Here is a 12,649-nt window from a genome sequence, read left to right on the forward strand (position 1 = left end):
GTATTTCATACCTTGTCTGATAAATGTTGCACATCCTCCACCATTTCCATTGACCCTATCTTTGTGTATGCTATGATATCCTTTAATATTCAAGTCTAGAAGTGGTTTGAGCCATGTTTCCTGTATGTATTTAACATCTGGTTTTGTTTTTAATGAATTGATGTAACCTTGACACTCTTGCCCATTTGCTATCAGACTTCAAGCATTCCACTGAAGAATAAGCATGATGGTATGATTTGATGACTTCCCTCTGCTGTCCCTTCCCCTTGACTAAGATCTGCACATATTTTTTTCCCAAGATAAGTCCTTTGTGTTCAGGAACTTTGCTGCTGCCTTCACTATAATTTAGATTTTTTCAGTTTTAGTCTTTGCTTGTTCTGAGCAGTTGATAACACAGGCTAGAAACAGAACCAATCTGTCCGTTGTGATTCCTGCTTGTAGTTATCTGACAACCCTCTGTGTTTGCTTGCCTGTTTATTTTGGATTATACCTTCATTTTTCCCCTACATTCACAATCTTTACTGTCTCTGCATAAGTTACTCTCCGTTCTGTTCTTACTTGCTGAATCTCAACTGCCTGTTTCCTCACTGTGCATCCTCCATATCCTGCTGTGTGATTTCCTCCGCAGTTACATTTTACTTCACTATTCCTCCCACATTCTCCATATGCATGCTCCCCTCCACATCATCCACATCTCTGCTTTCCCTTACACACACTAGCAATGTGGCCATACCTCTGATACTGATAGCATCTAAGGGGAGGAGGAACATATGCTCTTACACAGAAGCTCATATATCCAACCATCACCTTTCCTGTAAGAACGTCATCTTTGAACTCCAGTAACACAAATGGACTATCTTCTCTTTCCCCATTCCTAATTGCTTGTAGCCGTCTAATTCCTGTTATTGTTCCTCCTTTAAGCATTTCCTTCACTTCATCCAGATTTTCTCCTCGGGGGATTCCTGATATCACTCCCCTAACTCTGTTTTTCTCACCAATCACTCTTCTTTCTGCTATTTCTTTCTTACACACTGTTTGTAGTTTAAACGCTTTATTTCTCTGTTCAGCATTTTTGCATTTCACCAGCAAACTGCCATCTCTTAACACCTCGGCTATCTCTAGATCCCCAATGGCTTTTCTCAGTCCATTTGTCAAGGCAATCGGACTTACAGACGATACCTCATCTCCTGCTTTAAACTTAAGAATAATCTTAAACTATTCCTTCATTATTTTTTACCTGCTTCACTTCGTTCCTCATCCTCTTCAAGTGCTCGTTTGCCTGGTGTTGTCACTGTGTTATTTTTCCTTTCCTTCCTTCCTCCTCCTTCCTATTTTTTACTACTCTTGTCCATTCAAGGTCCATATCTTCCTCCTCAGAAAGTCCTCCACTACTACTAGCCATTCTGATTCAGTCACAATCCAGATTATGGCAAAACTACCTTTTCCACTATCCAGCAGTTGCATCAAAATTTCTTCTTAAAACACTACTGCACAGTCTCACAGACGCTGCTCCAAAAACACGCACTCAGTCCCCCTGTCATGCGTTCCTCCTCAACACCTCAGCAAGCCTGGAAGCGTCCTCACTCCGTTGGGGCCTACTGATCTTGTGCTCCCGCTCAACACCTCGGCAAGCCTGGAAACGTACCCACTCCGTTTTGGCCTACTGATCTTGTGCTCCCGCTCAACACCTCGGCAAGCCTGGAAACGTACCCACTCCATTGGGGGCCTACTGATCTTGTCCTCCCGCTCAACACCTCGGCAAGCCTGGAAACGTACCCGCTCCATTGGGGGCCTACTGATCTTGTCCTCCCGCTCAACACCTCGGCAAGCCTGGAAACGTACCCGCTCCATTGGGGGCCTACTGATCTTGTGCTCCCGCTCAACACCTCGGCAAGCCTGGAAACGTACCCGCTCCGTTGGGGCCTACTGATCTTGTGCTCCCGCTCAACACCTCGGCAAGCCTGAAAACGTACCCACTCCGTTGGGGGCCTACTGATCTTGTCCTCCCGCTCAACACCTCGGCAAGCCTGGAAACGTACCCGCTCCATTGGGGGCCTACTGATCTTGTGCTCCCGCTCAACACCTCGGCAAGCCTGGAAACGTACCCGCTCCATTGGGGGCCTACTGATCTTGTCATAACTCAGATTTTAATCGTGTGAAAGTTTCACAAAGATAAAGTTTAAACTGCAGATGAGAGCTAAAAATATAGGGACTCGCTGTATAAACTATAATATACAACATCCACAAGGTTTTAACAGCATCGTACAGCAGGAGGTGCTCTTCTGTTTTATTATTATTATTATTATTATTATTATTATTATTATTACACTATCAGTGTTTAGAGTTCCATATAGATTTTAAAGGTGCCCTTCCACCAAAAACGTTTAAGACTGGGTCTTTTTGAAATACCATAGTTCACTCCGAGTTGCATATGCATGCTGCATGTGAAAATGTAATTCTACTCCTATTCCCTGTATTAGCTTATGAAAGAAAATAGTCGGAAAAATGAGCGAATCTGAAAAAGCCCTACGAACTTGCGTCACTTCGAAAATTAGTATTCATGGCCTCGCCCACCTTGGCTTGCGACCACCCACGGAAAGAAAGTTTGGATTTCAGCGCGAGGAGAGACAGCAGAGCCCATTTAATCAATAGCTAACGAAGAGGACCTAACAGCAAGTTGAAAACTTGTCTGAACAAGTTCGTGCCTGTGTTATTTGTGGCAGTAACACATCAACGTTACATTTCTTGCTCAAGATAGAAGAGCTGAAGAAGAAATGGTTGGAATTTATCTTTGAAACACCACCAGCAAAGTATACTGTAATGCAACGTTAGTACTGTGTTCTGATCATTTCAACCACAGTGACTTTTCAAACTTTGGTGCCTTCAGTAGTGGTTTTGCTTCGAGGCTGTTTTTAATACCTGGATCTGTACCGTCAAGACGATCGACCACCAGCTCACAAGCTGTAAGTAAAACATGAACTTTTTGTTCGAAGATTTTTGTTACAAAATAGCATGTTCATATTATCCACGTTAGCATGCATGACATGGTCACAAGCTCGGCAGGGATGAGAGTTTTCCGCTTTTCGGCGGATTTCCGCTTTTTCTGAGTAAAAAACGACCTTTTTATATTATGCCAAATCTGTTGAGAATTTTTTTATTAATTTCAGGGGGTTGGGGTATGTTCCTTCATGCTGTTCAAACTTTATTAACTCCAACGATGTTTACACATTATTTGTAAGTCGCCATCTTTAGTCTCGTTTAATCTCGTTAAATGTGATGTAAAATTCGTGTTATCTACAATGTTATTGGTCAAAACATCGATGTTGAGACCATAATAGCCAATCAAAACAGTTTTTACAAAGACACCCACATCCGCTTGTTCTGACCCACTGGAGGTAGCGTCACAGTGCTGTTAGCCAATCAGAGGTAACACGTTTGCTGATTGCTGTTAGCCAATCAAAGGTAACACGTTTACATGTCTGTGTAAGAAAAACTGTCTCATGTCCACTCTATAATGCTGTACAGTAAAGTCCAGATGAAGAGATCAGACTCACCAGAACCCAGCTGTGTCTCCATGAAGAGCGATGAGTCTATGGATATTCCCTGGACCTTTAAAACTGGAAACCCGTCACCTGGACACAGGTAACATCCCATAATTCTCAGAGTTAAAGTCACTGCAGAGTGAAAGGCCGTGTTACACATTCCTTTATCCAGTTCAGATCATTAGCAGAATTTTGATATTTATCAGTCTGTTATACTTTAATTAGGCCATAATCCTGCGACAGTACTTTCAGTAAACATTTTAGAGTAATTAATATCAATAACTGTGCAGTTCAGTGTTTCACAGTGTCACGTACATCATCAGGAAGTAAATTCATCTGGATGTGACAATAAAAGTCAGAGTAATGGTGAACAAAATCACTTAAATAAACAATAAAGACTCATTCCACTGTTCACTGTTGGTCAAATTAAGTCAAAATAACAAATCATTCTAAAAGTGTAAATGGTTTATTTAATGGCGTGTCTATAATGTTGTACAGTGAAGTCCAGATGAAGAGATCAGACTCACCAGAACCCAGCTGTGTCTCCATGAAGAGTGATCGGTGTATGGATGTTCCCTGGAGCTTTAAAACTGGAAACCCGTCACCTGGGCACAGGTAACATCCCATAATTCTCGGGGTTAAAGTCACAGTAATGGATGTGCTCCATTGTCATTAGCAGCTGTTTTGATGTTTATTATAGTTCCTTGGTCTTTAGTGATGCTACAATGCTTTCAGTAAATGCTTTAGAGGAAATAGTGTAAACATTTATTCAGGTGAAAACGTCTTATGGCTAATCTTTTGAATGCTAAAGCCTGAAATGGTAATTGTGGCAGCGGGGGCGTGGTCAAGCGCCGGTCTGTGACAGGAGGGCGGAGTCAGGGAAGGTAAGTGGCAGAATCACTACACCTGACTGCAATTAACCTGTTTGTGTGTGTCTTCCCAGTGACCGCGCCCTATTTAGGGAGGGAGAGCAGAGAGCAGGGGAGCTCTTCCTGAACCAGACGCTGAGTGTGTGTGTGTCTGAAAAATGCATACATAATTGTTATGCTGAAAAGTGTGGCAATAAAACGTTCTGTCAAACCTGATCTCTGTCCTGCCGTCCTCTGTGCTCCACCCATGAACACTGAACTGTTACAGTGGTGCTGAAACCCGGGACCTGGAGCACAGCAGCCTAACAGCCCCATGGAGTCCTCCCCGTTCGCTGAACTGGTCCACGCCCTCGCCGCGGCCCAGCAAAGCCAGCACCAGGCGCTACTCACCCTCTGAAAGGAGCAAGAACAGTGGTTCGAGGCCCTGGTGTTGGCCCAACAAGAAGCTTGAGAGGCGTTCCAGCACCTCCTCGCGTCGGCGGGGTCCACCAGCGCTCCTACCGCGGGCCCGTCTCCCCTCACCGTCACCAAGATGGGCCCGCAGGACGACCCCGAGGCGTTCATCATGCTCTTCGAGCAAGTCACCGAAGCCTTGGGGTGGCCGATGGAGCAGCGCGCGGCGCGCCTCCTCCCCCTGCTAACGGGAGAGGCACAGCTGGCCGCACTACAGCTCCCTGCCGACCGCCGGCTGGCCTACGCGGACCTCCACCGGGCCATCCTCCAGCGCATGGGGCGCACCCCAGAACAGCAGCGCCAGCGCTTCCGCGCGTTGCGCTTGGAGGAAGTCGGCCGGCCGTTCGCGTTTGGCCAGCAGCTCCGGGACGCATGCTGGCGGTGGCTGAGGGCCGACAACCGCGACGCCGAGGGAATCATCGACCAGGTGGTGCTGGAACAGTTCGTCGCTCACTTGCCAGCAGGAACTGCGGAGTGGGTCCGGTGCCACCACCCGGCGTCGCTGGATCAGGCAGTCGAGCTGGTGGAGGACCATTTGGCAGCTGTCCCAGCGGCAGGACAGCAGGTGGCATCTTCTTTTCTCTCCTCTTCTCTCTCTCTCTCTCCCCCTCCTCCTGTGTCCCGTCCTCGCCCCATTCCCCCACCGCGGAGGCGGGGGCCGGCACCACCCCAGCCGGCCCGCCGCACCCGCGGTGCCCTCCCATTTCTCCCTTCTGTGTCTGTCTCTCCCCCCCTCAGGTGAGTGAGCCCCAGATCACCGGTGCAGAGGGAAAGCCCGGGCCGGTTTGCTGGCGCTGGGGGACCCGGGCCACTTTCAACAGCAGTGCACGGCGATGGAGGTGGGCGTGGTGGTTTGGATCCCCGATGCGTCAGAGGCCGCCCTCGATCAGGCCGGAGCGTATCGCATACCGTTGAGTATCCAAGGGGATACATATCAGGCGTTGGTGGATTCTGGCTGTAATCAAACCTCAATTCACCAAAGCCTGGTGCAGAACGAGGCATTGGGGGGAGCACAGGGGGTGAAGGTGTTGTGTGTGCACGGGGATGTTCACAGCTACCCTTTGGTGTCAGTCCACATTTTTTTCCGAGGGGAAAAATTTATAGTGAAGGCGGCGGTTAATCCTCGCCTTACCCACTCTCTGATTTTGGGGACTGATTGGCCGGGATTTCGGGGTTTGTTGACATGCTTAGTAGAGAGTGGGTCCTGCCATGTAGCAGGGGGAGGTCCCGGTGTCGCTTTGGCGGGAGCAGCTGTCACAGAGCCGTCTACGTCATCTCCACGTCAGAGTGAGGAGCCCCAGGCTCCTCCTCACTCTCTCGGGGAATCCCTCGCAGATTTCCCGTTAGAGCAGTCGCGAGACGAGACTCTGCGACATGCGTTTGACCAAGTGAGAGTAATCAATGGTCAAACGCTCCCGCCGAACGCCACCCCGTCCTTCCCCTATTTCTCTATTATGAGGGATAGATTATACCGAGTGACGCAGGACACTCAGACAAAAGAGCAAATCACGCAGCTTTTAATTCCAAAGAGCCGCCGGGAATTGGTATTCCAGGCGGCTCACTTTAATCCCATGGCTGGACACTTAGGGCAGGACAAGACACTAGCCCGAATAATGGCCCGATTCTATTGGCCGGGAATTCGCGGCGATGTTCGTAGGTGGTGTATGGCATGCCCCGAATGCCAGTTAGTAAATCCAGCGGCTATTCCAAAAGCTCCTTTGCGCCCTCTTCCATTGATCGAGACCCCATTTGAGAGAATTGGGATGGATCTCGTCGGGCCATTAGATCGGTCAGCACGAGGGTACCGCTTTATATTAGTTCTGGTGGACTATGCAACGTGATACCTGGAAGCAGTGCCTCTGCGCAATATCTCAGCACGCAGTATTGCAGAGGCACTCTTCCGCGTCATCTCCCGAGTCGGAATCCCGAAAGAGATTCTGACTGATCAAGGCACTAAATTTATGTCATGGACACTGCGCAAACTGTATGGGTTATTGGGGATTAAGCCGATCCGCACCAGTGTGTATCACCCACAAACGGACGGCTTAGTGGAACGGTTCAATCGCACCCTCAAAAATATCATTAAAAAATTCATAAGTGAGGACGCACGTAATTGGGATAAGTGGCTTGAACCCTTGTTATTCTCAGTGTGAGAGGTTCCCCAAGCCTCCACGGGGTTCTCCCCGTGTGAATTATTATATGGGCGTAATCCGTGCGGCATCCTAGACGTGCTGCGGGAAAATTGGGAGGAGGGACCTTCACAAAGCAAGAACGAAATTCAATACGTTATGGACCTGCGCGCAAAACTCCACACGCTCACCCACCTAACCCAGGAGAATTTGTGGCAGGCCCAGGAACGGTAAGCCCGCCTGTACAACAAGGGTACGCGCCTTAGGGAGTTCACCCAGGGAGATAAAGTACTCGTATTGTTGCCCACTTCGAGCTCCAAATTGATTGCCAAGTGGCAAGGTCCCTTTGAGGTCACACGGCGAGTCGGGGACGTCGACTACGAGGTGAGGCGAACGGACAGGGGTGGGGCACTACAAATTTACCACCTCAATCTCATTAAACTCTAGAAGGAGGAGGTCCCCGTGGTGTTGGTGTCGGTGGTTCAAAAAGGTTCAAAAAGGGGCATTGACATCACGTACCCCTCCAGTCCCCTGTGGAGACCACCTCTCCCCGACCCAGCTCACGGAGGTCGCCCAGTTGCAGGCCGAGTTTTCGGATGTGTTCTCTCCCCTGCCCGGTAGCAGTAACCTCATAGAGCACCACATAGAGATGCCCCCGGGGGTAGTAGTGTGTAGCCACCCTTACAGACTACCCGAACACAAAAAAAAGGTGGTTCGGGAAGAACTTGAGACCATGCTCAAAATGGGCATCGTTGAGGAGTCCCACAGTGACTGGAGCAGCCCGGTGGTCTTGGTACCCAAGGCCGACGGGTCGGTCCGGTTCTGTGTGGACTACAGAAAAGTCAACGCGGCTTCTAAATTCGACGCGTACCCAATGCTTCATATTGATGTGTTGCTCGATCGACTCAGCACTGCTCGCTTTTATTCGACGCTGGATTTGACGAAGGGATATTGGCAGATCCCCTTGACTCCACTATCCTGAGAAAAAATGGCCTTTTCCACACCATTTGGTTTACACCAATTTGTCACCCTTCCGTTTGGGCTGTTTAGGGCGCCCACTATGTTTCAGCAGCTGATGGACAGAGTCCTCCACCCTCACGCCACTTATGCGGCCGCTTATCTAGATGATATCATCATCTATAGTAATGACTAGCAGTGGCATCTCAAACATCTGAGGGCCGTCCTTAGGTCGCTGAGGCGAGCGGGGCTCACAGCCAACCCAAAGAAGTGTGCGATTGGGCGGGTGGAAGTACGGTATCTGGGCTTCCACTTGGGCAATGGGCAGGTGCGTCCCCAAATTAATAAGACGGCAGCAATTGTGGCCTGCCCGAGGCCCAAGACCAAAAAGGGGGTGAGACAGTTCCTGGGGCTGGCTGGCTATTACCATAGGTTTATACCTAATTATTCGGACATCACCAGCCCGCTGACTGATCTCACTCAAAAGGGGGCACCAGATCCAGTCCAGTGGACGGAGCAATGCCAGCGGGCTTTTTCGGAGGTAAAGGCTGCACTGTGTGGGGGGCCACTTTTACACTCCCCTGACTTTTCTCTCCCCTTTGTGTTGCAGACCGATGCGTCGGACAGAGGGCTGGGGGTGGTTTTGTCCCAGGAGGTGGAGGGGGAGGACCGCCCCGTCCTGTACATCAGAAGGAAGCTGTCAGTGCATGAGGGGCGCTACAGCGCAATAGAGAAAGAGTGTCTGGCGATCAAGTGGGCGGTCCTCGCCCTCCGTTACTACCTGCTGGGGTGCCCTTTCACCCTCTTTTCGGACCACGCGCCCCTCCAGTGGCTCCACGGCATGAAAGATGCCAACGCGCAGATCACCTGTTGGTATCTGGCACTCCAACCCTTCAATTTTAAGGTGGTCCACAGGCCGGGGGCGCAGATGGTTGTGGCGGACTTCCTCTCCCGTCGGGGGGAGTCAGCTGCAGGCCGGACGGCCGCCCGGCCTGAGTTGGGCAGTGGGGGTATGTGGCAGCGGGGGCGTGGTCAAGCACCGGTCTGTGACAGGAGGGCGGAGTCAGGGAAGGTAAGTGGCAGAATCACTACACCTGACTGCAATTAACCTGTTTGTGTGTGTCTTCCCAGTGACCGCGCCCTATTTAGGGAGGGAGAGCAGAGAGCAGGGGAGCTCTTCCTGAACCAGACGCTGAGTGTGTGTGTGTCTGAAAAGTGCATACATAATTGTTATGCTGAAAAGTGTGGCAATAAAACGTTCTGTCAAACCTGATCTCTGTCCTGCCACCCTCTGTGCTCCACCCACGAACACTGAACTGTTACAGTAATATAAGCAAAAAGAACTGAACCAGCTGAAATTCTGATCTCTTATCTCATTCATCTTTGGATCTCAAACCCAAATGTCTTCAGTGTAAAGCAAAAACAAAAGAGCTGGCCTTGCTATTCCGGTACTTTTGGAGGGGCCTGTCGGAAGAAGGAAAAAAAAACTAGCAGCCTAAAATTAAAACAGGGACAAATTTTTCTCCAGGTCCACAATGTTGCTGTATTTAGTTCTGTGTTCTCTAAATAATTATTCACTTGCTCCATTTATTGCAGTAAAATTGGGACTAAATCTGAGACTCCAGTATTAAAGGGATTAAAGTTGTTGTCTTTAACAGCTACTATTTTTGTTCTCAGTGTTTTACAGAAGGCAGGAGACAGAAGAGAAAAGATCTTCATCACAGATACAGGGTAAGATCAAACCCAACAACATGACCGTGACACTGACGCTCTGGTATTCTAAACCTCTCTGCTGTTATTATCTACAGGATTAGATTATAGAAAACATCACTGAGCTCTATATAAAATCTGGAGAGCTCATAGGGTCGTCAGGGTGAAGCCAGCTGGCCGCCATCTTACCACTCCCATCACGGAGCGGAACTGTCATTTAGACGACTGGAAGCTCCACAAAATTGGACGAGTTATTTATGTAGTCGGTGAGAAAAATGAGAAGAAAAATGCCTACATGTGCAGCAGTGAACTGTACAAATCGTCAGGTCAAAGGTTGTGGACGGACATTTCACCTGTGAGTATTGATGGCTAGCGTGTGATCATTTTTACACGTGTGTGCACAGCGCCGTTTGCGTGGACCCCCTATAGGAAGAGAGGGGAAAACCTGTCTGATCGTCTTGTCTGTTTTTGTTGAAAATCTGACATTGATATCTGGGATGAACACTGTGACTGTGTCAGATTATCGATGCAAATGTTCCTGACTAGATCAAAGCCAATGTCTGTCTATAAAATATAAAAAAAAGGAAGAAGAAATGTATGAAGGAGAAAGCAACAGGAACTGAAATAATCTCCGTAAAAATAATTATAGAGCGGCGGCTACAATTATCGACACCTTAACGATCTTTTGGTCGTTGCAAAAGTGGAAAAGACTTTCAATCTGTAAATTGTGCATGAATAATTACTCAAACTTCCACTGGGAAAAATGAGTTGATTCCTGATTATTTAGCGTATCAGATCACGTGACTCCGTTCCACAATTATCGATACCGTTCCACAATTATTGACATTCAGATGGTTTTATTTTTAAAAAATCGTACATACTATTAAGTTAACAAGACAGCTTTAATTTAAAATTTGTTTTACGTAGACTTGTACGAAATATAAAATCTTTTATTTAAATATATGGATGTTGGTGTTGACATAAATGAGGAGGTAATTCTAATGTTTGTAAACAAATCAACTGATGTTTAACCTGCGTCAGAAAATATTTTTGTTCCACTTTTGAAGTATTTTCGTAAATCACATTTTGTTAGTCATTCGTTGTTGTTGTTTGTATTAATTTCTAGTTTTGTCGTTTACCAATAAATGCGTTGACAACAGGCAGTTGACATTGTAACCACATGAAAATCCAGGTCAAAGGTCGCATGTCATTCCTCGAACCAAAAAATAAAATGTCCACTGATATTGTAATATGTGGTCGATATTTACAACAAACTGAAAAAAATTCTGAATGGAATAGAAAAATCTGAATATTTCAAGCATGTAATTTTTTTTTTTACGTTAGGAATTTAATTCAGGTCTAATTCTACTGATTTCAATCGGATTCCAAATACTCTATAAACATTCCATTCTGTTATAAATCAGAAAAAAAATTATAAATCACAGCAGTTTTATTTTTTTAAAGCACTTCATCTACTTCAACAATGTTACACACAGAGATCGCTCCATAACAGTCGTAAATGTCCCTTAATCCCACAGGGTGTCGATAATGGTGGACACCGGTGAAAGTGATCACTATTATCGACACCTCACGTGACTTCTCAAACGTGCGTTTAGATACAAAATGGCAGCTGTAAATGAAAGAGTAAGAAATAAAGTAGGTTTTGACGAGGAGGTCATGAAATATCGGTGAATTTGATCAGTAAAAACATGTCCATGATCTTTGCACCATGCTTCCCTGCGATGATAACGTCCGGGTTTTCCTCAACTTGCTGATCGTGCTAAAAGAAATTCCGTCTCAAGTAACGAGCTGTGCCATCAAACGACAAGCTCAAAGGGTGGGGGTGGGGTCTTCCGATTTATTAATTAACCGATAATAACTGCTGTAACTGAAACTCAGCTTTGTACGATTGTTTGTTTGTTTGTTTGTTTGTTTGTTTGTTTGTTTGTTTGTTTTTATTGGTAAATCTGAAAAGGTGTCGATAATTATGGACTGTTGATAATTGTAGCTGCCGCTCTAGTAAAAAAAAGAGCCATGAAAAAAATGATCAGAGACTGAACTGGAAAAGGGAAAAAAATACTAACAGTGAAGCAGAGCGCGATAAAGATGTGTCAGGAATGGGGGTCAAGTTGAGAAAATAAGAGGAGGTAATGAAAGGGGGCAGAGTCAGGAGGTACTTTTCTTGGGGAAAATTTGATGAGATACCACGGTTTAACACACAAGCCAGAGACACGCGATGGGAGTGGTAATATGGCGGCCAGACGGCTTCACTCATCTCTACAGCGGGGAATAGGCTCTGAGCGCTCCAGGTTTTACATAGAGCTCAGTGGAAAAGATACAGTCAAATCCGGTAAATCCATAGTGTTAGCATCCTAAAGAACGGTTATCTGTGGGAACTAGTCAGGAAAAACTGTGATGTTAAACTGTAATAATTGGAGCCCAGGTCTCACCGCGTCTTCTTATTTCACCCCGTCACACAGACACGCCCCAGAATCTCCTGCTGTAAATGAATTCCAGAAAAAGTTCAGATTAAATCTGATGAAGAAGTTTCAGTGTTTAAATGGAGTGATGATAAAGCCGGAAACGCGAGCGCTCCTGAATGAGATCTACACCGAGCTCTACATCACAGAGGGAGACAGTGGAGACGTCAATAAAGAACATGAGGTGAGATGGATTGAGGCAGCGTCCAGGAGAAAAACAACAGAGGAAACACCAATCAAATGCAGCGACATCTTTAAGCCCTTATCTGAAGAAGACGAACCCATCAGAACTGTAGTGACAAAGGGCGTGGCTGGTATCGGAAAAACAGTCTCTGTGCAGAAGTTCATTGTGAACTGGGCTGAAGAGAAAGCAAATCAGGACATCCCCCTCATATTTCCACTTCCTTTCAGAGAGCTGAATCTGATGAAGGACCAAAAACTGAGTCTGATGGAGCTCCTTCATGTCTGTTTTAAGGAAACAAAAGAAACAGAAATGTCCAGGTTGGAAA

General features: G+C 46.9%; 1 protein-coding gene across 3 annotated transcripts in view; it reads left to right on the forward strand.

The window, feature by feature from the left end:
• The first annotated feature begins 4,082 nt into the window (after positions 1 to 4,082).
• The window catches only part of LOC132900337 (NLR family CARD domain-containing protein 3-like), a 100,188-nt gene continuing 91,621 nt past the window's right edge, over positions 4,083 to 12,649 (forward strand). For all 3 annotated transcript variants that reach the window (XM_060942367.1, XM_060942369.1, XM_060942370.1), the window contains exons 1-2: positions 4,083 to 4,157; positions 9,628 to 9,681. In XM_060942367.1, the coding sequence (XP_060798350.1) occupies positions 4,090 to 4,157; positions 9,628 to 9,681 (122 nt within the window). In that variant the 5' untranslated portion in view covers positions 4,083 to 4,089. The remainder of the gene's footprint in view (positions 4,158 to 9,627; positions 9,682 to 12,649) is intronic.

Source organism: Neoarius graeffei, chromosome 16 (genome assembly GCF_027579695.1).
Source record: "Neoarius graeffei isolate fNeoGra1 chromosome 16, fNeoGra1.pri, whole genome shotgun sequence".
Taxonomy (NCBI): domain Eukaryota; kingdom Metazoa; phylum Chordata; class Actinopteri; order Siluriformes; family Ariidae; genus Neoarius; species Neoarius graeffei.